The sequence below is a fragment of the Macrosteles quadrilineatus genome, unplaced genomic scaffold, assembly GCF_028750875.1.
Source record: "Macrosteles quadrilineatus isolate MER2022 unplaced genomic scaffold, UCM_ALF_1.0 Scaffold_5__1_contigs__length_97177068, whole genome shotgun sequence".
NCBI classification, from domain to species: Eukaryota; Metazoa; Arthropoda; class Insecta; order Hemiptera; family Cicadellidae; genus Macrosteles; species Macrosteles quadrilineatus.
In genome coordinates, this window is record NW_026542598.1 from 28301863 (window position 1) to 28326235 (window position 24373).

The following is a 24373-nucleotide window of genomic DNA, read 5'->3' on the forward strand; positions in this document are numbered from 1 at the left end:
ATATGAAAGATCTCTCAGATTTTGCATCCCTTAAAACAGAAACCTATACTTTAATTTAGATTTAGATTTAGCCCCTATCACAATCACACATATAACGTAAGTCCTTTAAACAATATTAAGTAACATATTAAGTAGTAATGGATTAGTCTTGTTATGGGAAAACTGTGTTACCAGTGGGTCAATAATTCTGTCTATAGTGAAATAGGCTATTTCGACTATGTTAGGGACAGCCCGCCCCCCAAAAACACATAAGAACAAACTCTATGCTTCTATTTACGTTTTTTAGGGAGCGGCGAAAATTATTAATAGAGTTGCGTTCGGTCATTCAATAATTAAAAAAAAAAAATGGAAAACAGCCATACCTACATAAAAATATTACCAGCGTTTTAAATCTTCGAAATTGAATACAACCTCTCAAATTAGGCTACATCTCATTATTAATAAGCAGAATCAGCATTTTTGGGAATGTAAATCTTAAAAAAAAACCGTGTAAGACACCTATAATAATTAAACTGTCTAAAATCAACACATAAACTATCATCATACATATAAAATCGACTCTTCGAGTTTGCTCTTCACCACTTAACTGTCTAGATCTTACGGTCTGAACTTTCACAATCATCAGCTGAACTGACAAGATGAAGATAAAATAACCACCACACAAAACAAACACAGAAAGACAGAAAAACTGGCCGATCCCGACCCGAGACCCGACCGATATACGATACGATTACGATAGAAGTGTCAGATCCAGATCACAGATCAGGTGTTCAAAAGTTGAAAGAAATATTCAAATATTCATGGTATTTTAAAAATTTAGTGAGTGCTGTATGTATAGTGTATCTTTATGTGACTATCTGATTTTATCGAGCAAGGTGGATTAAACACACACTTTTTCAAATCAAGATAAAAATATGGCAAGTTACAAAACAAAGTAAGTAAATAGGTCCAAGCAAAGGCTGGTTAGTCTAGTTTGGTCAACAAGTTATACTGTTTAGATTCTTTATTTTGTGTGAAAGTCTTTACCATGGTAGCCTAAAATAAATAATTTAGAAAACTAAATGATACAAGCTTGTTACTGAGACAATTTCCTGAATAATTTACCTTAAAATCGAATTTGGATGGATAATAGTTTACATTTTTTAGCCTAGGCCTAGTCCTATGTAGCCTAGATTGGTTTGTGATTTGATTTCTGAAACTTAAGAAATATATTTGTAGACTTGCCAGGGTATGTACTGAGAACGAAAGGGCTCCTTTTTCTGAAAAAGAAAGAATAAAGTCGTCATTTCAATTAAAAGTAGATTGGAAGTAACTTGGGGTAGCCTAGGCTACAGTTTCTTAACTGGGCTATGCTAATATCGATTGAAACTATCGATTCGATTAGTAGGCCTTAAGTTACTTACTTCTTACTTACTTACTTCTGAAGTCTTCTCCGCAATCGGGTGATTGGGGAATCGTCAAGATTCATCTGTTTGGTTCTCGAAGTGAGCCCCGTTAAGTTATCTAAGGTGTTGTAAAGTGTGTTCCTCGATATACTCTGCTGTGGTGTAGTAGGGCCTATTGATTAAATATTGTTTAAGCTTGTAAATAAATGTGTTGTGTTTGTCAGTGGCTTTTATAGAGTCCGGCAGTAAATTATAGAAATATGAGCCAGTGTACAGTGGGGTGTTGCTGAATTTTGTGAGTGTGTGTTGTGGAAGATCGATGTTTGCCCTATTTCGTGTGTTATAGTTGTGTTTATCTTGTCTGAGACTGGGCGAGGAATTTATGGCCAGGATGATGGTTTCCAGAATATGAAGTGAAATAACGGTGAGGAATTATTTTGGACAATGAAGGGTTTGCAGTGTTCCTGATAATCCAGCCGCAGTATTGTTCTGATGGTTTCCTTTTGAAGGATAAGGACTTTGTCAATCTTGTTAATAGGTGCTGATCCCCACGCCGCTATTCCATATCTCAGGTGTGATGAGAATAGGGAGTGATAGGCCACCCACGCTGTTTCTTCATTTGTAATATTTCTGATTCGCCTAATTACAAACTGCGCAGACGACAGTTTTTTACAGAGATAATCAATGTGGTCACTCCAGTTTAGGTTTTTATCAATGAATACACCGAGGAACCCACCCTAAGGAACCCGCCCTAATTTAGGCCTAAACATTCATGCAATTTTTTCACTATCAGCAAGTTTGGTTGGTTGGGTTAGGTTATGATAGTTTAATTTTACAATACATATATTTAAAAATATCGGTAAAACTGGACTTATAAAACTTAACTTATGTTATACTAGCTGAACCCGGCAGACGTTGTCTTGCCTTTGACTATTTATAATCCCGCGGGCTTTGCCCCGTTTAACTTCTTAATTTTCAAGATGATCTCGTTCGCATGGCTCAATCACGTCCTGGTTGAAGTTCGTTCGCTACGCTCACTCACCGTTAGGTTGGAGCTCGTTCGCTACGCTCACTAACCTTTAGATTGGAGCTCGTTCGCTGCACTCACTTGCCTTCAGGTTAGCTCGTTCGCTACGCTAACTCGCCTCCAGGTTGAAGTTTGTTCGCTACGCTCACTCACCTTTTGGTTGCAAATTAGCTGTTGTCATAAATGTAAAAGAAATAATAGTGCTGCACCCTGTTGGTAATCCTTGTAACTTTAATGCTATTGAACATCATAGAACAGAACCAACTTGTTTAATTGAAACAGCTGTTAAGATTCAGTAATTCCATTTCTCATAAGGTTAACATGGGAAACTCCAGAGCCACTGGGGCGGAGCCGATTGGACGGATCACGAAATTGATGGTGTATAAACCTATTCCATGACAATCTACACGTATGTACCAAGTTTCGTGGCAATCGGTTCAGCGGTGTCTGAGTTTATCACTGCCAAACAAACAAATATACAAACATCCTCTTTTATACTTATAGATTGAATATTTTTTGCCTTATCTACCTAAATTAGACTATTTTAAGCACTTTTTACCATTGGCACTTTTGGGGCAAACGCCTATTTAAACCCTAAAAATCACGTTAAAATGCTAGAAATTAATGATTTTTGGGGCTTGATAATTTTCTTTTTAACTTAGGGTGGGGTTTTTTTTAATTATTAGTCCATTTTTAACACATTTTTGGCAAATGCCGTTTTTACCCAGGAAACCAGGTTTGAAAAATCTTAAGTAACTTACGGTACGGTACCAAAAATTATCCCATTTTTGGGTAAACCAAAAAAACTTTACCTAACCTAACCCAACCCAACCTAACCCATGCTTAGATTAACAATGTGCCAAATGCCAAAATGACCGATTTTGGGTAAACCCTGGTTAAGTTAGGTTAGGTTAGTATTAAGTTATTGACACAAAGTAAAAAGAAGTTGGGTAGGCCTACAGTTTCTTAACTTAGCTATGATAATACCGATTATTAGTAAACCTTCATTCTCAATGTTTTCACCATCAGCAAGTTTGTTTGGTTAGGTTAGGTTATGATAGTTTAATTTTATAACTGATATACTTAGCTGGTAAATATATCGATTATTAAACAATATTTTAAATTTGATAGTTTCAATAGATATTAGCATAAGCTAGTCCAGTTAAGAAATTGTACCCAAAAAGTTTTACATGAGTCTAAAATCGCCGATTTCTAGCATTTTTCTTGATTTTCAAACACGATTTTCAGGGTGAAATAGGTGTTTCCCCCAAAAGTGCCAATGGTAAAAAGTGCTTAAAATAGTCTTATTTAGGTATATAATGAAAAAAAAATTCAATATAACATAAGTAGTATAAGTTCAGTTTTACCAAATTATCGATTATTAACTTAATCAATATTTTTAATTTGATAGTTTCAATCGATATTAGCATAGCCCAGTTAAGAAACTGTACCCGTAACTTGGCCTATAACGATAGATTTTACAATATTTGGCATCAGTGGAATTGTTTATTAATCCCGCAATATTTGTTGCGATACGTGTAAGAACAAGACTATTATCGGTGAAATTTCGATAACTGAAACCATTGTATTATTGGACATAAAAGTATTGATTGGGTCAATAACTTTACGAAAAACCAAACTTCTACATCAATAGTACCGTAACAATCATTAGGCTAATTAGAATGGAGTTAAGTTAGATATTATGTTCTGCCCTCTTGTCAGGTGCAGGTACTTCTTCCCACCTTGTGACGAAAAAATTTTCAAGTTAACGTACCACTAACTTCATAAGCAGGGATACCACAGCTTGCTTAAGTATGAACTGTTCTGTTTGTCCTTGAGGCTTGCTATGCTACTTTGAGATGCCGACTTTGATTTTGCCACTACACTTGTGACTTTTTGTACCTGGCCTAAAACCCTCCTGAACTTTGTCATCATTACCTAAGAAAGGCAACAAATACTGTAAGATTGTGTGTTTTGTATTTTCATGCTTGTGTGGGAGCCCTGCAGACCAATAGGCTATGAAGGGGAGTTAAAAGTTGTTAGGTACACTTTTTCACAACACGATCAAAAACCTGGTTCTGTCCAGAAAACTGATGTATAAATTGCGTAAACTTACACAAGTTATTGTTTCAGGTTAAAAGATTTTGAAGAACTTCTAAGCAGTGAGGAGATTAATATTGAAAAACTTAGGAGTTTATGCTTTAGCGGTAAACCACTCTTTTATTACCTTAAAGTGTAAAGTATGACCCATGTCAAATGAAAATAGACCTAAGTTTAATCTTTATTTAATATAAGCAAGCATAGATCACACCTAGAACTAAGCTTGTTTTGGTCAACCATATAAGATTATGTTAGATTAGTTTAGAATAGTTTCATTTCTTAATCCTATATAATATATGGGCTATATTATCAGTCTGAGATAAGTTCCAATTTAGCTACCTAGCTGTTATGACTTAAATCAGCATTTTGTGTTGTTTATTCTTGATGCCTTAAATGAATATGCTAGTACTGTAAATACTATTTTTGGTTGTGTTCCAAAGTCAATGACTCATGGAAGATTTTTATGCAATAGTTCAAACAATTTGTTTGTGATTTTAAAAATAAAGTAGAAAAGTAGAGTTAAGTGTAGGGTACGGTTTGATAACATTAGATAATAACAAGTCAAAATTCACTGTTCGACTATTAGTGCGGGCGACTGGTTTCGCCTCACTCCCTGCGTTTTACTAGGCTCAATATCAAACCTTCTTAGGAACAAACCAGTTTAGATCGACATCCCTTTAACTTCTCTGTTACCCTGTACAGTACAGAAACTTAGCACTTTTATGAGAGAAACTAACAGTGAAGTTTGTCCAGGCTGTCCGGACGAGGCTGGTCATCGGGCTGTTAGTTGGCGTCTCTTGCTCAATTATCTCCCTTTGAATAGAGCTTCATGGAGTGAAACACTGGCTCGGAAAAGAGAACTCTACAAACAGTTCATAGGTAGGCTTTTCTATATTTGTGTTGTCCTAGGTTATTATTGTGAATGTTGTGGAATGTCGTGGTTTTTGTAAGTTTTGTATGAAATTACAATTTAGTACTGAAAGCAATTATTACAAATTTGTCTTGAACTAAGCAACTGGTCTATACAATCATCCTTCTTTTAAATCAATTTCTGAGGTCCACAGCCTAATCTTATAGCACGGTACTATACATAAAATTGTAAATACTGAACAGCTCTAGACCTACAGGTTACGAGTTGATAATGTACACAACTATGGATAAAGCAATACATGGGCTAGTAGGTAGTGAACAGAACAATCTGAAATTCAAAACAATCAGATCCAAACAAGAGGGAATATATTGTATTGTTTTTTTTTACTTTGTCCATATACAATACCCTACGTTACCAAGTTAAAATAAATAACATTTATTATTTGAAACTTAAAGTAATTTTAATGAATGTTTGGAAATAAATAAGTGATCTAATTTAGTATAAACTTTAGTCCCGAGAGCTGGTTCAGTGGTAGAGCGCTGGGCATTGATCCACATGGTTTCGGGTTGAAATCCCAGTAATCACGAATAACTTGTTGCTAGCCTATGTGATAACGCCGCAACCATTACGCTTAAACTGAAGTGTGTAAAATGGTTTTGGGCGAAAGTCTATCGTCCTAGAATGTAAAGGTAGGGAATAAAAGAACAGCAGTTCTTAAACCTAGCTCTCTTAACCTTTTTTTAGATGAGATGATTGTCAACCCTGGGGATTGTGGCGAGGCTGGAGATTGTACGATGGCCGACCATCCCTTAAACTTCAGCCCCGACAGTCAATGGCAAACGTTTTTTAAGGATAACGAAGTTCTGTTGCAGATTGATAAGGATGTCAGGTAATTTACTCTTTCACAAACCCTTGCAAACAATGAGATAGTTAAAACCATGAATTTTTGATTCTTATGAATAAGCTTTGGCTGCAAACCTTGGACCTAGATTGAAAAAAGTTTGTATTTGTATTGTATGTGTACCTAAAATGAAAATGACCACTTTATATTTATATGATTTAAAATGACATCAAATGTTTTTGTAAATGAGTTTGAATCGAACAAATGTACTAACATTGAAAAAAGCGGATATTTTTCTGTGGAAGGTGATGTGGGATATTGTTATCAAATTCTTAGCGCTAAATATCAAAACCTTATACAGAGCTATGACATTTCTCTGATTGCAAAATGTATGTTTACTATACACTACAGTATCGTACTTTAGATAGCAAAGAAATTGTTTAAAACTAATCCATTTTTATACTACCTACCTAACAAATCTTTAGATAATAGTCCTAAGCGATCGATGTATCTAAAACTTACTTAGTAGCCTAGTTAGTCTATAAGTATAAAAGAGGATGTTTGTATGTTTGTTTGTTTGGCAGTGATAAACTCAGACACCGCTGAACCGATTGCCACGAAACTTGGTACATAAGTGTAGAATGTCATGGAATAGGTTTATACACCATCAATTTCGTGATCCGTCCAATCGGCTCCGCCCCAGTGGCTCTGGAGTTTCCCATGTTAACCTTATGAGATATGGAATTAATGAATCTTAACAGCTGTTTCAATTAAACAAGTTGGTTCTGTTCTATGATGTTCAATATAGCATTAAAGTTACAAGGATTACCAACAGGGTGCAGCACTATTATTTCTTTTAATATATGACAACAGCTAATTTGCAAACAAAAGGTGAGTGAGTGTAGCGAACGAACTTCAACCTGGAGGCGAGTTAGCGTAGCGAACGAGCTAACCCGAAGGCAAGTGAGCGTAGCGAACGAGCTAACCTGAAGGCAAGTGAGCGCAGCGAACGAGCTCCAACCTAAAGGTGAGTGAACGTAGCAAACAAGCTCCAACCTAAAGGTGAGTGAGCGTAGCGAACGAGCTCCAACCTAAAGGTGAGTGAGCGTAGCGAACGAGCTCCAACCTAAAGGTAAGTGAGCGTAGCGAACGAACTTCAACCAGGACGTGATTGAGCCATGCGAACGAGATCATCTTGAAAATTAAGAAGTTAAACGGGGCAAAGCCCGCGGGATTATAAATAGTCAAAGGCAAGACAACGTCTGCCGGGTTCAGCTAGTATTATATATTATTATTTTAATTTTCCAAAGGTCAATCAACTAAGGTCAAGTTATATTTTTTCAGACGACTCTGTCCTGATATATCATTTTTCCAACAAGCAACAGAATTCCCCTGCAAAGCTGTTGTGAACAGCGGGGGTAGTAAAAGACTTCATCGTAGAGTCGAACATTCTGTGCTTAAATCTGCCAATGTAGAACGGAAAGGATTGGGCATCACGAGGGTAAGTTGATTTTGGTTAATTAGGCCTACTTAGTACTGGTATTGTTAAGACTTTTATTTGGAAAGAGGTAACTTAGGTTTAAGGTAGCTTACCTGAGAATATTGGAGTCTACAGGCTTGCAGATTTAGAAAAAAGGCCTCATAACACTAATATATCTTTCTAGTGAGTTGTAAGACATTTCAGAAAGTACGAGGGCTGTACGTAAATTAATGTAGACCTATTCATTGAGCTGAGCTATTAAACAACATTGTAAAAGAAAATTGATGCTACCGCCAAGTTTAAATCATGTTCTTCGATTAGATTCCTGTGGTCTCAGTCGTCAACCGCAATAGGGATGAATGAATGAATTATTCCTTTATTCCAACAAAGTATATACAGAATATGTACACAAATATTTAAAGGAAGAAAAAAAACATAAGTGAATTTAAGAATAAAATAAAATTCTTACATTAGGGAATCAGCTAGAACAGTAGTGAAGAAAGGAATAAAACATAGGTCTCAGATTTGAACTATCTTACTTAGTTGCGAAATGAGCTCGATGGACACCTTGATTTACAGACATACGTATGAAAGTTAACGCTGGAAAGGTATCGTCATACAGTATGACGCTAAGGGTATCTATACGTAAATTTGACGAACATAGGAATTGCATACAGTAAGGTATCGTCGTACAGTGTGACGCTAAGGGTACCAATACGTAAATTTGACGAACATAGGAATTGCATACAGTAAGGTATCGTCGTACAGTGTGATGCTTAGGGTACCAATAAGTAAATTTGACAAAATGCCGGCCATTTTACTATACACATAGGGTATTGACACGTAAGTTAAACGTATGCGTTTAATGAAACCGACTAGTAAGGACATATCACAAGGCGAATGACTGCTGAGAGTACTACTGGAAGGAGGATAGTGTCGGTTGAGGGGTTGGGGGGTGGGACGCTAAAAATAAATCGCCCTACATCAACTTTACCTGCGATACCCATCTAGGGTTAAGATGAAAAATTATTGTTATTTTGTGCTTTATTTTATGTTTTTAAGTTCTTAGACTGTAATTTTGTTAATTAAACTAGATTACCTACTGTACATTTCCCAAAAATATTTCCAACCTTCTTTATCTGCCATTTGGTTTAGCGTTAAAGCATTGTTAAATAATTTAAATTGGTCCCTGATGTAAGTACTGTATTTCACTACCAGAATCAGAATCATTACCGATTTTGAGTGCATATTTGCTGCTAGTTCCATTTTTAAAACTCTTAAATCAAAAATTGTAATACACTCCTTTAAAATATTCAACTTATTTGTAGACACAGTTAGGAAATATATCCAAAATGTCCTAATAATTTCAACGTTCTTTGTTGGTGTCTAATATGTAAAACATATGCATAAAATATTTTTTAGATTGCTATCATAACAATTTTCTTTCTAGTTTAACACATTTCTTTTCTTTTCAACTTGCATGGAAACTTTTAGCAGGTAAGTTTTAACTAATCAAACGTAATTATTTGTTGTAATTGTAGTTTGTTCAGATTCTACATTTAAAAAATTGTAATTAATAATATCAAAAGGCTAATATTTTTACAAAAAATAATATTGCATGAAATAAGAAATAGTTTTATTCTATGTGGTAATTAAATAGGTTAGTTATAGTTAGTTAAACAAATAAATAGTTTAGTAGTTTTTGTTCTTAACTTTACATTCTAATTGGTATGCATGTTGTCTTATGCTTCACTATAAGTTTTAAAATCTTATTTCTGTATAAAAAATCAGTTACACCTTGCGAACAACCGAATACAGCAATTTACGATTCTGATCAGTATTTTGTTAATGAAAAATTTGGGCTACAGACAGGTTTTTAAATATAAGATAGCATATTCATTCTTATAGTTCTATCTGTATGTTGGCCCACAGATTGCACTGTCGACCAAGAAGGCGCAGGAGGACTACGCTCCACTAGACGAGGGTGCCGAAGCTCACTGGGAAGTGGTGCAGAGACTTTTGTTTCTCTACGCTAAACTCAACCCGGGCCAGAGCTACGTACAGGGCATGAACGAGATCATCGGGCCGATCTACTATGCCTTCGCCTGTGACCCAAGACCTGAATGGAGAGGTATGTAAAAAAGTTCATATTTGGTTAAGTTTCAATTACAGTGATTACTAAAGTGGTTCAAATAAGCTTGAAGGTTCAAAATGAGCTTTTTGCGAAATTTCCTTATAGGGAATAAGCTATTACTATTGGTCTCATGGTAAGACCTTGACTCGGACTGATTTACTTTTTCAAAGCTCATGTTTCTAGACTACTTTGTTAAGACAATAATAGTAAGTTAAGTTAAGTTAAGCTAGCCATATTTGAAAAAGTTAAATTCTTTTAATTTAATTTTCTTTAGAAAATAGTCGAAGTTCTCTTTTTAACATTTCCTCTTCTTTCTGTAAAAGTTTCTGAGATACCAATGGTTGCACCCATCAAGTTGTCCATCCTGTATATAAATAATCCAATTTTTTTGTTTAAAAAATAAAATTTTTATTTTAATATTCAGTGGTTAGGCTACAGATCATTCCTCTGTTATTTGTACGTTGGCATAATCAGGTTTGCTGGTCTTATCAGTGGGCAAGCACAAAATTACTGATAGTTTTATCAACATAGTAGCCATGTGGTGACATTTCTGTGTGCTACTTTAAATAAAACCACATATGTAAATCAACTTTGACTTTATACCTTTCTTTTATAACTTGATGAACTTTTCCTTATCCATTCAATTACGGTAGCATTAGTCAAATTTTAAAAACAAAACAAAACTAAACACTATGTCAAAGCTATAACTTTTGATTCCATTATATTTGTACTTCATAAAAATACTGAGTTTCAACATTAGTTTCATAAAAGAATTACTTATGACTATATTGGGTATTGTGAAATAGCAAGGTGTATTTCAAACTATCTACGAATGAAAGATGTATATTCTACAAATCAACACAACTCTACAAACTAAGTTTACTGAAACTAATGTTAATTTTATAAAATGTAAATAGGTACTCAAACATGAAATATTTTCATTATCATTATCAATTAAGATGGGATGCTCCTAGGGTGTACTTTAACCCAAATATAAATGAAGCATGAGTGTAGAATGGAGTGTGATGCCTTGTGTAGCTTTATTACCGAGTAAGATCAGCTGTTTCATTAGGCATGCCCATTTATCATAAGCCCAGTGATCAGGAACAGCTAAGTCCAGTTTGATCCATCAAAAAGCTACTGACTTTTCTCAGGCTTGAACTGGCATAGACATAGACATAGACTTTATTTGCACAAAACATTCCATACATGTTATAACATTTATAATAGGTGCATTGTCAAAATTAAATCCATACATAAAATATTTAACATTAAAACTTTTAACTTAAAATTAAACACTTAAAAAAAATAAAAAATTTCTAAATTGTAGTTCTGTAAAAATCTTCAATTAAGTAAAAAGCCTTGTCAATAAGAAAATTATCTATTGTATCTTTAAATTTGGTTTTGCTTAATGACTTATAGCATGGCGGAAGCACATTGTACAATCTCAGCCCAGCGTACAATGGAGATTTTTCATATAGGGTCAAACGGTGTCTGGGGAGTCTAAATATATTTTCATTTCGGGTTTCATACCTGTGATTAAAATGTATTGTTTCTGGTAGCTCATTTTTAACTGAATGTATGTAATTTAATAATTCTAGAATATACAACCCCGTTAATGTATGAATTCTTAAATTTTGAAAATGTTTCTTACAAGAACTGCGTGGATGAGAGTTGGTAATAATACGAATAATACGTTTTTGTAACCTGAATAAAGTTTTAATACCAGTAGCTTGGCCCCATAAAATTATGCCATATCTTAACACTGACTCCACATAAGCATGATAAACTACTTTAAGTGTCTCAATAGAAATACAGTCCCATAAATGTATGAATAAAGATGATATCGACCTAATTTTGTTACGTAAATAATTCAAATGTGAATCCCATTTAACTGCGTCATCTACGTAAACCCCTAAGAATTTTTGAGCTTCAACTAAATTAAAGGAACAGTTTTCCATATTTTTGTGTCTAGTAGAAAATTTAATAATATTTGTTTTTTAAACATTAAGTTTAAACCCATTTTCTAAAAACCATTGCTCCATGTCCTTTACCACACATTGCAGAGAAGAAAACATTACAGCTGTATTATTATTTTTGATCAAAGCAGTAGTGTCATCGGCAAAAAGAATTAGTTCTTTATTAATAGCTTTTGGAAGATCATTAATGTAAATAAGAAAAAAAACAACATATAGGCAAGCACTATTTGACCACTCAGCTGTTTAAATTAATTTTGAGGTATTAAAAGTATGATAATGTCAGACTAAAAGTAACATAGGCTATTTTGTCTAGCTAGTCTCGGAACACTGTGAACTTGCCTAGGCTGGTTTATACTTGTGAAAAATCTGTGGACTCTCATATCTGTAACTCATATTGTCACTACTCTTGGTAAGTCGGTGGCTTGGTTGGTAGTGTGGCGGACTATTGAAAGGCAGTAATGTCGTCGGTTCGGCTCCTTCAGCCACTAATAATATAATTACCAGTTTAATTCATTCTGTACGTTCCAAAACACAGATCTGAGGCCTACGTGTGTAATATTACATGTCATTCATTCATCATTAACATTAATTTCTCTATTATTTTGTATATTTTCTCTCACAATGTCTGTTAATGCCCCTGATAATGTGTTATCAGTTATTTAATTTGTTCCCCTTGTCAATGTGTTATTTTATCCAATTTTGTTCAATGTTATATAGTATCCCATCACCCCACAGAAACATCATCCTATTTTATGTTACAATATAATATTTATGCAAATTCTCTCCATACCTATTAAGTACTCATCAAAAACCAACAATAATCATTTATTTAGAATAATATAGAATTGTAAGAAAATTGCAATATAATAATAACATCTTAAATATAGTATCATTTTTCAAAATTATCCAAAGAAAATCAAAATTACTGTGGCAAGTGTCATTCATGTAAATTAACCAGCTGTACATCACTTCAACAATGGACATGGACTTCCTGAGCTTCTACCATTGCCTCTCCCCAGATCCTGCCAACTCTTCACAGTGTGAACATCATTCTATTGGAAATTGTGTTTAATTTAAACTAAAATTCATAATCCCAAAGTAAAACCTAAAATTTAAATTTCTCATCATCCAAAAGTATTGGACAAGTGCCTTGAAGAGTATCAAATTTTAACAAACCCCTATTTCATTTACACTTAATGCTACAAAGGTGAAGACAGAAAAGACACTCCAAATTTGGTAACCATCATCCATCTTATTTAACTAAGGACAAATTTAATCTTCATTGGACATTTAATCAGTATAGCCTACTAGGCCCAATTAACTCAACTCATCAAGATATATATATATATTTCAAATTGAACTTTTATTCAAAATTTAATCTTCAAATTTTATCTTATTTCATTAAATTTAGTGAAACCATTTGGAATCTTTCTTTGGACATTAACATTATTACCTATATTAATAGCATCATGAACCTAGCTTAACTTATTTCAGAACAATAACTAAATTAAATTATTTGCATTTTAAAGAAGCCTAATATATCATTCGAACCGGCACGACCACCCCTCCCTGAGATTAAGAGGTCATCTATTTGATTATTAATTAGTACTTAAGAAGAAACCAACCCAATATAGGCCTAAGCCTAGAGAATCTTTTCATCCACTTTGTAACCCCACCATTTTGAAAATGTACCATTGTTAACTTACCCTGTAGCTAATTCAACCAATAACTTATCTTATATTTGTATTTCATTAACTTAATAAATTATATATTGTAACATACCAAATCTCTTTATTCAATAATTCATATATTATAAGATTAATATAAAGACTTACCTTATTAGACAGAAATAAAACATAAATTAGGAATTATCTTTATTAGGAAAGAAATGACTTTGGGTTCAATGTGGGCTAACTTATTAGCCAAAGGAATTTTGTAGGCCTAAGTTAATGAAAAGTCTATAGAAAGCTTTATGGTGCGTAGCAAATTTGGCGACCCAACGTGTCGGCTTTCGAATGATATATTACGGTAGTCATAAAATATTGCAATTTTCGATTTAAGCTAAGTTAACCTTAAGTTGTACTAGATCGTAAGAACCCATAGCCTATTGTACTGTACGTCCCGTAATTAACATTCCCTAACCCCAATAACAACACAAAGCCGTTATACAAAACACTAACTAATCACGCATAATTAGTACAATAATTAATCATGGCCGAGAAAGGTTATAATTTAAGACCCAACCGTAAAAATTCTAACCTAAACCCAAATTACGACTACAACAACACTGACAGCGAGAGCGAGATTGAAGAAGAAGGTCGCCATCTTGATGACATCACACGCACGGACACAGAACAAAAAACACATCCACAGCAGACATCAGAACTCACAGAGGAAGAAAGCAACGAGTCCATGGACCAATCAGACACTAGTATTCCCATTCCTACAAGTCTGTTTGCAAATGTTGCCACTGAACTGTCCAGTAAACAAAGTCTGAATCTGAATGTTTCCAAAATGCCAGGTGATAGCCAAGGTCACATTAGCGGATCAATAACCCAGACACCCGCACCCGAACACAGCCGATCGTTACCGAACATAGCCGACGCCGACGAACGTCACCCAGACCCAGACGACCTACCAACACGGCAACGACTTGACAATCCTAGCGTCACTGTCGGTGAAACAGCGACAACAAATACTACTGTCACGTCAGCACTAATTGCACCATCAGATATTAATACTTTAATTGCTCTCATGACTAAACTAGATACTAAATTGAGCAACAAAATTGACGAATCAAATACGGAAATTAAAGCAGAAATTAATAATAAAATCAACAGCAAACTTAATGAATTAAAAGTTGAACTCACTCAAAGCTTCAATGATAAAATTGATGCTAATAGCCTAGAAATTCAAGCTTGCCAAAATGCACTAGAAACTCATATTTTAGAAAATCGTGAAAGTCAAAGTAAATTCCAGGTAGAAATTAACTCAATTAAGATCACTCAGACAACACAAGCTGAGGAAATTATTAAACTTAATGAAAAACTCACACAAAAAATTGATGAATCACAAGATCAAATGCGACAATTCGTCATTGATAATCTTACACAACAACAATCAATATCTGATAATAAAAATCAACAGAGACAAAATGACATCCTATCTGCTGTCAAAACACAATTGGTAATGCATGAACAGAATTTTGACCAAAAAATTGAAGAACTTTCTCAACGAACCAGGCAAGAATCCGAACAGAATTCTAAAGCTAATTTGGCCATCATACAAAACGAAATTCTGCCAAAACTCACCATCCAAAACAAAACTTTAGAATCTCAGCAAGCTGAAATACAAAATTTAAATCAAAATCTAATAAAATGTGAACAAGAAGTGGAAACCCTCAAACAGAGCAAAACATTTGAAAACTTCCAAGGCTCAATCAAAATTATATGCAATGGAAATGAAGAGAAAGACCGACAACTACCAAAATTCAACGGCCGAAGTGGCAACCCAAAAGAATATCTTAATAAATTGAAAAGATATTACGACAGAGGACTTGAGCGAAACAACAATTATGACCCGATTGAATATCTCAAAGACCTGCTAGAAACTTCATTCGAAGGTCCCGCCTCAAGATGGCTACAACTCGTCAAGACTGACTTAAGTTCCTGGGAACAATTTTCCAACGAATTTGAAGCTAAATGCTGGTCAAGAGAAGTACAACGCAGCTTAAGAGCCAAAATCGAATCAGAAAAATACCGGTCAAATGGTACCCTCAGCCGCAGCGAATACCTAACAGAACGTGTGATTTCACTCCAATCTATGAGCCCTTGCCTAACCGAAGAAGAAATTGTGACACTGATGGCAGAGAGATTTGACTCCATCGTACAAGACTGCATCAATGTACAGAACATCACCACCGTAAGTGCCTTAGAAAGACTTCTACAACGTGAAGACCTCAAAGACGGACCAAAGAAGACACGCATCAACAACCAGAATCACAACAGCTCATCCAACAACCGACCGACAACTCCAAATCAACAACCACACATTTATCATCAAAACGGCCGCTACGAGAATCAGAGAGCATACCAACCCAAGATACCTTCATATCACAACAATTCATACAACAACAATCACCAACACAGAAATTATCCAAATCATCAAAATTACCGTCCTAACTACAATCATCCTACTTACGACCGAAACCATGAAAACAAACCATATCAACGAGACAGATATCCTCCACGTAACAGTGACAACAACCAACGGACCTACAGAAACCACCCAACCCAAGAACAAGCTCAGCTTTGCGCAGTAATGAGACAAAATAACTACGTGCCAAGTGCTCCTCCAAACAACCAATCATCACACAGTTACGAGCCACAGACTCATCCTGCACCAAATATACAGGAAAACGGTTCGGCGCTGTAAGCGACAACCGAGAGGGTCAATTATCATTAGTTAACTCTAAAATTACAGTGCCTATTTATGAAAGTCTCGGTAATGAAATAAATCATCTTCAATCCCAAAGTATAATGTGCGATAAGAACTTCTTATTAGAAAATGATTCAGAAAATAATCAATCTCTAAATTTCATTCAAATAAGTTGCCTAGAAATTAGCATCAAACTTAATAATATTAGAGTAAACGCATTAGTCGACACTGGTTCATCAATAACTTGTATATCAGAATCCTGGTTCAATGAAAACAAATCCAAAATTTCACCATTTGAAGAATTTCCAGTTAATAACACAGTAATCAAAACTGCTACAAATGAGCGATCTAAAAGAGTCTCTCAAATTATTTACGTTCCCACTACAATTGCAGAACACACCTTGCCATTGGAATATCTTATTGTACCAAATCTAATAAAACCTATAATACTAGGAGTAGATGTTTTGTCTAATCTTAAAATGGATCTGAATTTCAACACAAATGAAATAGACATGCAGATAAATAATCACAATGTTACTTTGAAGTTTTGTATGTGCAACCAAGAGGGACAAATATGTCACTTAATAATTAATGATAGCCATAGGCCAAATAATGAATATTTTAATGATGAAACGTTTGATGTATATCACGATGATCCAATTTATAATAAATTTAATAGCACAATAAATAACTTCAAAAATAGAAAAACAGATCCAATCGAAGATGAAACATTAACCCAAGAAGAAATAGATAATTCCCTAGCAACAAATACGTACATAACCGCAGAAGAACGTGGAAAATTAAGCATTTTATTAAATAAATATCAGCGAAAGAAGATGAAGATGTTTTATACGGCCCCTACCATGTATCAGCCCTCAAGAAATATTTGGAACCAACCCGAGCAATAGAAGCTGTGATCGACGAGATAAATAATGATGACCCTACCTTCGAAGACATTGTACATTAATAAATTTCATAATGTGTTTCATCCATCAACAGACTTTTGTGCATCATCATCTCTAACCAAATTGTGCCATGGACCTTAATCGCGAGTGCGTGACCCCATAAATTGTGTTTTCCATAAACTGGATACCAAGGTGATAAAGTTTATAAACAATACTCACTATCTAATGAACTGTGATCTCCTTAATAACAAAGAAACAATAAAGTTATTTGATATTGAACAGTATGGAACAACAGCCATAATATCCCTTTCTTCCCATGCCAGGCCATGAACACTCTATTCTATTTTCCCATTTTAATGTTATTGTCCTACACATTTGTTAACTTAGTTTATAATTTTGTTGTATTATCACCCAATGTTCTATCATCCAGAAAATCAATCATTTAATGTTATTCATACCTATCTGTAAGTATCATTCATATTAATGATTCATGATTCCATTTCATATTTTGTCGAAATCTGTATTTCATTTCATAGCATACAGATTTCTGTGGGGATAATTTGTAATATTACATGTCATTCATTCATCATTAACATTAATTTCTCTATTATTTTGTATATTTTCTCTCACAATGTCTGTTAATGCCCCTGATAATGTGTTATCAGTTATTTAATTTGTTCCCCTTGTTAATGTGTTATTTTATCCAATTTTGTTCAATGTTATATAGTATCCCATCACCCCACAGAAACATCATCCTATTTTATGTTACAATATAATATTTATGCAAATTCTCTCCATACCTATTAAGTACTCATCAAAAACCAACAATAATCATTTATTTAGAATAATATAGAATTGTAAGAAAATTGCAATATAATAATAACATCTTAAATATAGTATCATTTTTCAAAATTATCCAAAGAAAATCAAAATTACTGTGGCAAGTGTCATTCATGTAAATTAACCAGCTGTACATCACTTCAACAATGGACATGGACTTCCTGAGCTTCTACCATTGCCTCTGCCCAGATCCTGCCAACTCTTCACAGTGTGAACATCATTCTATTGGAAATTGTGTTTAATTTAAACTAAAATTCATAATCCCAAAGTAAAACCTAAAATTTAAATTTCTCATCATCCAAAAGTATTGGACAAGTGCCTTGAAGAGTATCAAATTTTAACAAACCCCTATTTCATTTACACTTAATGCTACAAAGGTGAAGACAGAAAAGACACTCCAAATTTGGTAACCATCATCCATCTTATTTAACTAAGGACAAATTTAATCTTCATTGGACATTTAATCAGTATAGCCTACTAGGCCCAATTAACTCAACTCATCAAGATATCTATATATATAATACGCTAAGCCGATTTTTGTGAACAGAACTCCTCCCTCATTTTTGGACCGATTTTGATGATTAAAGTGTCAAAAAAATTTCCATGATCTGTAGTTTTGCAAAGTGTTTTTTGTTTTTTGATATCTTTATTGGTTTGGGCAGGATCTTCCATCAAAGTTGAGTTTTCTCCCATAAGATTAACATGGGGGAATCTAAATATTTTATTGGAAACTTTGTATCCACTAATTAAAGAGAACGGCTGGGCGTAGAAACTTGGTAGAGGTGTCCAAAGAAAGGTCTTGGTCTGTAGATGAGTTATTAAAAGAAAAACGAAGTACATTCGCTTAGGGCTCTGCCGCAGAAGCCTTTTAAAGATCCCTCCACAGATTTGTTTACATTTTGGCCATGTGGATAATACTGTTTAATGAAACAGCTGTTAATTTTTAAATTGTATTTTAAACAACTTACATTTATAGAGTGTTACTGAATTGTCCAAAGGAAGTATTTGCAATATTATTTTCTTGAACTCTTAGAGAGCCTTTGAATGTTATTAGACTAACAAAAAATGGTTGTGCGTGTTTACTAGCGCTAATCAGCAACAAAAACAATTTAATTTATCTCTAAAAAATATATTCTTAAAGTGCACTGAGCAGCAGCTTAAGAAATACTATGTAACTTCCTCATATAGTTACAAAATGCTCAAACTCGCATCGTGACAATTATGATTCGGCTTATATTTCTCCAACAGTTATTCATCTGCAGAAGAAGTTCAGTGTGCTCTTATCGTGTCTAATAACATACAAACACAAAAATCTTGCCTAAAATGGTACCTATCTTGACAAATTATTTGTAGTGGCCTATATTACGGACCGTGGCCCACTGGGTTGGTAACATTATTGAAAGTAACACGATATTTTGGCTGTAAGAGTAAATACTATTTAAGCAGCTACTGTCATCACAGAAAGGTCATATTCCTTTTAAACTAGATCACATTATCCTTTATAAGATACGTTGATTAACAAGCATGTAAACGTCAATATTTACGTAACAGCCAATTTACAGTATGTTTTTCTCTTTGGAAATGCCACATTGCTATTTCATTTACATTATTTGTTGCCAATGAAGCCACACGACCATATAAACTAGGAGGCCCCTAACCGTCGATTTCGACGGGTTTCACCTAGTATATATATATTTCAAATTGAACTTTTATTCAAAACTAGCTGTGTGCCCGTTCTACGCACGGGGATCTTATTGTAGTCAGTTATTGAAACCTTTTTATTAAGAACAGAATTTGGTTTGCATATTTTCAGATATGCTGGCAAAACTATTATATATAAACCTTCGCAAATACAGTATCTGACAGTTTCAAGCCAAAACAAATGCTTCGAAATTAAATGTAACCTGGGTCGTGTTGGTCCATGTGTTAAATCCAATGATTAAACTAAAAAATGCTTTATAGATCTATGAGGCATAGCCCTAATGTAGGCATATAATTGAAAGTTACCTTCCACAATGGTTAAAAGTATTTAAGGTACTACCTCAACCTCCCAATTTAACACTTTATTGGTGTTGACATTTTCATTATAAAGGTACTTTTGTCCTTTCCGTGAAACACTGAGAAATAAGTACATTAATGCTTTACTAACAGACATACACACAAAAATACAGAACTTAATTAGGGGATTTGCTACGCTTTAAGCATAAAAAAGTACTTGTAAAATTAGTATCTGAAATATTTTTTTAATGTCATCAAATTTCATTATAACAATGTATATTTGCTTGGACCGATGATGACCCGAAATTACGGCTTACTATATGAAATGAAGTACTATAGACGATTGGTAATTTATAGTAAATATTACCAAAATAGGCCACGAACTATTGATACATAAACAACGTAAAGCGTTTAAACAATTCATTAGGCTATGGTTTGCTGAATAAATGTTTTACTAAAATGCGTTATCGTTTTCTTAGCATAAACTAACATTTTGGAATCAAGAAAGAAAAAGCCAAAATTGTACAGTTAAGACATCAATCAAATTGAATACGCCTGTAATAATAAATAAGGTGCAACACCAACGATAACTAATTTGTAAAGTACAGTGATGTGTTGGTACTTAAAAATGATTCTTGCTACTACCAACAGTACCAACGGTTCTAAGGAATAGAACCGGTACCAAAAACCAACGTTCACAGTTAAGAACTATAGTACAGCCGACCAATTATATGAGTTAATCAAGTCCCGAGGTTATTGATCTCTTGGTTTTGGATTTTCTCGTAAAACGTTTTAAAACGGCAATCAAAGTTATTTCCCATTAATTGCTTTATTTGTAAACAACTTTTAATGTAAACTTATCGGTGTCAGTTTGAAAAAAAACAACCTCATACAAACAACTTTTTTTTATTTAATAGATTACGTACCTATTCTCTAAACAATGATTGGTAAAGGCTATCTAATAACATTAGAAGGAAATGTGACAAAAATCACACAACGTTGGGTTTTTTGACGTTTGTAATTTTATTTCTTAAGTAGGTAGGCCGTGTATTCTATGGAAAAGTACCGGTATCAAGGATCGTCGTCGAACAGTTTGTTATGAATAATTGGGTAGGCGTACGTACCCAAGAGATGGGCTATGGGCCTATTGGCTGTATGGTCCAGCGATTGCATCACACGGTGAGTAGGTACTATTGACTATATATATATAGTCAATGGTAGGAACAGAAAATAACACATTAGAAAAGCGAGTTTAGCATCATTCGTAAACCTCTGTTACAATCACCCACTGCAGTTGTGATTTTTTACTTTACACTTTGCACAACCGCCATTGAAGCGCCGTGTCAATGAGTGGAAACCATATTTCTAAGCCATTTGGCGACGATCATTATTAAATTTAAAGTTTCCCAGCCGTATACAACACTGATTCAAGGTCTTCTTTCTGGTTATCAAAACTCAAGAACAATTTATACACAAAGAATCTCTGGTTCCTGAACTGGATGATGCCTAGTTGTTTAATTTCATTTACACGGTTACACTATTACACTATATTATTGCACTTTCGATTAATTAAATCCGCTATGTAAGAAAAACGTTTTTAATCACTTGGGATTTACATTCAAAACGTGATTGAAAAAGGTTGCGGTATTTGTAAACAACATTTGTAAACATATCAGTGACAGCTAGGAAAAATAATCTTGATCCGAACAGCTGTTCGTTATTTCATAGATGATTATGCAATAAAAATTGGACGAAAACTTGACATAAATCGCACAAAACTACATTTTTGAACGTTCGTAATATTATTTACAAAGTAGTGAGGCCATATTTTAATTGCTAAAGACAATCTCGCCAAACCAGTGAATACATTAAAATGACTTGGATCTTGATAGGTACTCTCGTTTTCCAGGAGAAGATAGCGTAAAATGCCATCTTGAGTGTTACAGACAAAGGGAAAGACAGACAGACAGACAGACAGAAATTGAGATAAGACTCGTTTCTGCTTATTTAATGTATAAGACGTAAAAATAACCTAAAAATATATAATTCTGAGCAATGTACAGACAAAACTCTAATTTTATTTATATAAATTTAATCTTCAAATTTTATCTTATTTCATTAAATTCAGTGAAACCATTTGGAATCTTTCTTTGGACATTAACATTATTACCTATATTAATAGTATCATGAACCTAGCTTAACTTATTTCAGAACAATAACTAAATTAAATTATTTGCATTTTAAAGAAGCCTAATATATCATTCGAACCGGCACGACCACCCCTCCCTGAGATTAAGAGGTCATCTATTTGATTATTAATTAGTACTTAAGAAGAAACCAACCCAATATAGGCCTAAGCCTAGAGAATCTTTTCATCCACTTTGGAACCCCACCATTTTGAAAATGTACCATTGTTAACTTACCCTGTAGCTAATTCAACCAATAACTTATCTTATATTTGTATTTCATTAACTTAATAAATTATATATTGTAACATACCAAATCTCTTTATTCAATAATTCATATATTATAAGATTAATATAAAGACTTACCTTATTAGACAGAAATAAAACATAAATTAGGAATTATCTTTATTAGGAAAGAAATGACTTTGGGTTCAATGTGGGCTAACTTATTAGCCAAAGGAATTTTGTAGGCCTAAGTTAATGAAAAGTCTATAGAAAGCTTTATGGTGCGTAGCACGTGGAATGTGGATAGGCATGGTTAAAAGAAGCTACCAACCTCACTAAAAAATAAATTAAAAACTGGCTGCTGGATGGGTTTTGATGTGAAATTTATTTCTTAGAGTCAAGGGCAGACTATCCAACCCTACCATTAAAACCATTGCGATATCTTTTTTGGCTATGCATAACCTCATTATCCATTTCTTATCTCAAGTCATTTTTGTTTCAGAGCACGCTGAGGCTGATACTTTTTTCGTGTTCACAAACCTGATGGGAGAAATAAGGGATTTTTTCATCAAGTCGTTGGACGAGGCAGAGTGTGGCATCAACCAGCTGATGAAGAGATTATGTGATCAGCTGAAAAACAACGACCACAAGATTTACACAAGGTTACAACAGCAAGAACTCTGTCCGCAGTACTACAGCTTTAGGTGCGAATGACTTACAAAACTCTATTACAGCAATTGTAGTACCAACTAATCCGATTTCATTGTGGTTCTACCGGTGATTTTGAATCTGGTAATTAAGGTCTCATCCACAGCCCCATTTAGGAGCCATTCATATATTACGTAACACACTTGGAGGGGGGAGGGGGTTTGGCATAGCGTTACACTACGTTGTATGGGGTGGGGGTTTGGCCCAACGTTACGTAACAAATAGCTCAGCAAACAAGAAGCTCAAATTAACGTCAATGAAATATGGGTGGAAGCCAAATCGAGTTACGTTAAGCAAGAATGGTGGGGGGGGGGGTTTGCTCAAGCGTTACAGTGAATTACATGGTGGAGGTTGGGGGGGGGGGGTTTAAAATGACAATAAAGTGTGTTACCTAATATGGCCCCTTACAGCCAAGTGATCTAGTAAAAATCTGGGATCAGCAAAAAAATCAAAAAAATCCTTACTTTCTCCACTACTATTCTAGCCGGTTTCCATTCCTATGTGACGATTAGTCTTGTCATAGTAGCTGAAAACAATGTTCCCACTATGAATCACGTTGGGATTACTTTGTAGCTTTGTATTTGGTCACAGTTATTAACCGCTAAAGTCCATTGCAAGTTGACGGGCTTGATTGAAGTACAGTGATCGGACGTACAAAATGTAGCTGACGGAGTTTGCAGGTAGTCGTCCTTGTTAGTGTAAAAAAAAGTTTCTTAGATTTTAATCACTATATCAATGTAATTTGAATACTATTGTGTACATGTTTATGGCCTCTACATACTCCATAGACCCCTTAAGCACATTTTCTGTCTGTACACTTTTCTGCAGAACCATTTGTCAGCTAGCAATGGATTTCAATAGAGGTCGACGCCCCAATAAACTTATATAGGCTAATCAATAATTCAATAAAATAAGACAAAAAGTTTAAAAATTGTAAATCTATTGGAGAAAATTATGAACTATTCTGAGGTCATGAGTTCATGACACATACTGAGGTGGTATTGACAGTAGTTTAGTCATGACAGGTGATGATGACATTCATGATGACTGGTCAAGTGTCATATATGTATGACGTAGCTGTCTTGCCTACCTCTTACATCATCATATTCTGTAATTGTCTTGTACTTCAGTGGTCATCAACTATGTCTATTATGATATTTGATGATTTATAGTAAACTGTAGATTATTATCAAGAAGTGTTGTAGATTATCCTTAATATCATTAAATTCAGAGAATTCCAACCTTTCTTTTCCTAAA

At 34.3% G+C, this 24373-nt stretch overlaps 1 protein-coding gene across 1 annotated transcript in view; it reads left to right on the top strand.

The window, feature by feature from the left end:
• Positions 1 to 798: 798 nt before the first annotated feature.
• The window catches only part of LOC128995225 (TBC1 domain family member 13-like), a 35320-nt gene continuing 11745 nt past the window's right edge, over positions 799 to 24373 (top strand). Inside the window, exons 1-7 of the mRNA XM_054420171.1 lie at positions 799 to 934; positions 4546 to 4619; positions 5266 to 5391; positions 6128 to 6272; positions 7569 to 7725; positions 9637 to 9835; positions 22911 to 23112. Coding sequence (XP_054276146.1) covers positions 915 to 934; positions 4546 to 4619; positions 5266 to 5391; positions 6128 to 6272; positions 7569 to 7725; positions 9637 to 9835; positions 22911 to 23112 — 923 coding nt within the window. The 5' untranslated portion in view covers positions 799 to 914. The remainder of the gene's footprint in view (positions 935 to 4545; positions 4620 to 5265; positions 5392 to 6127; positions 6273 to 7568; positions 7726 to 9636; positions 9836 to 22910; positions 23113 to 24373) is intronic.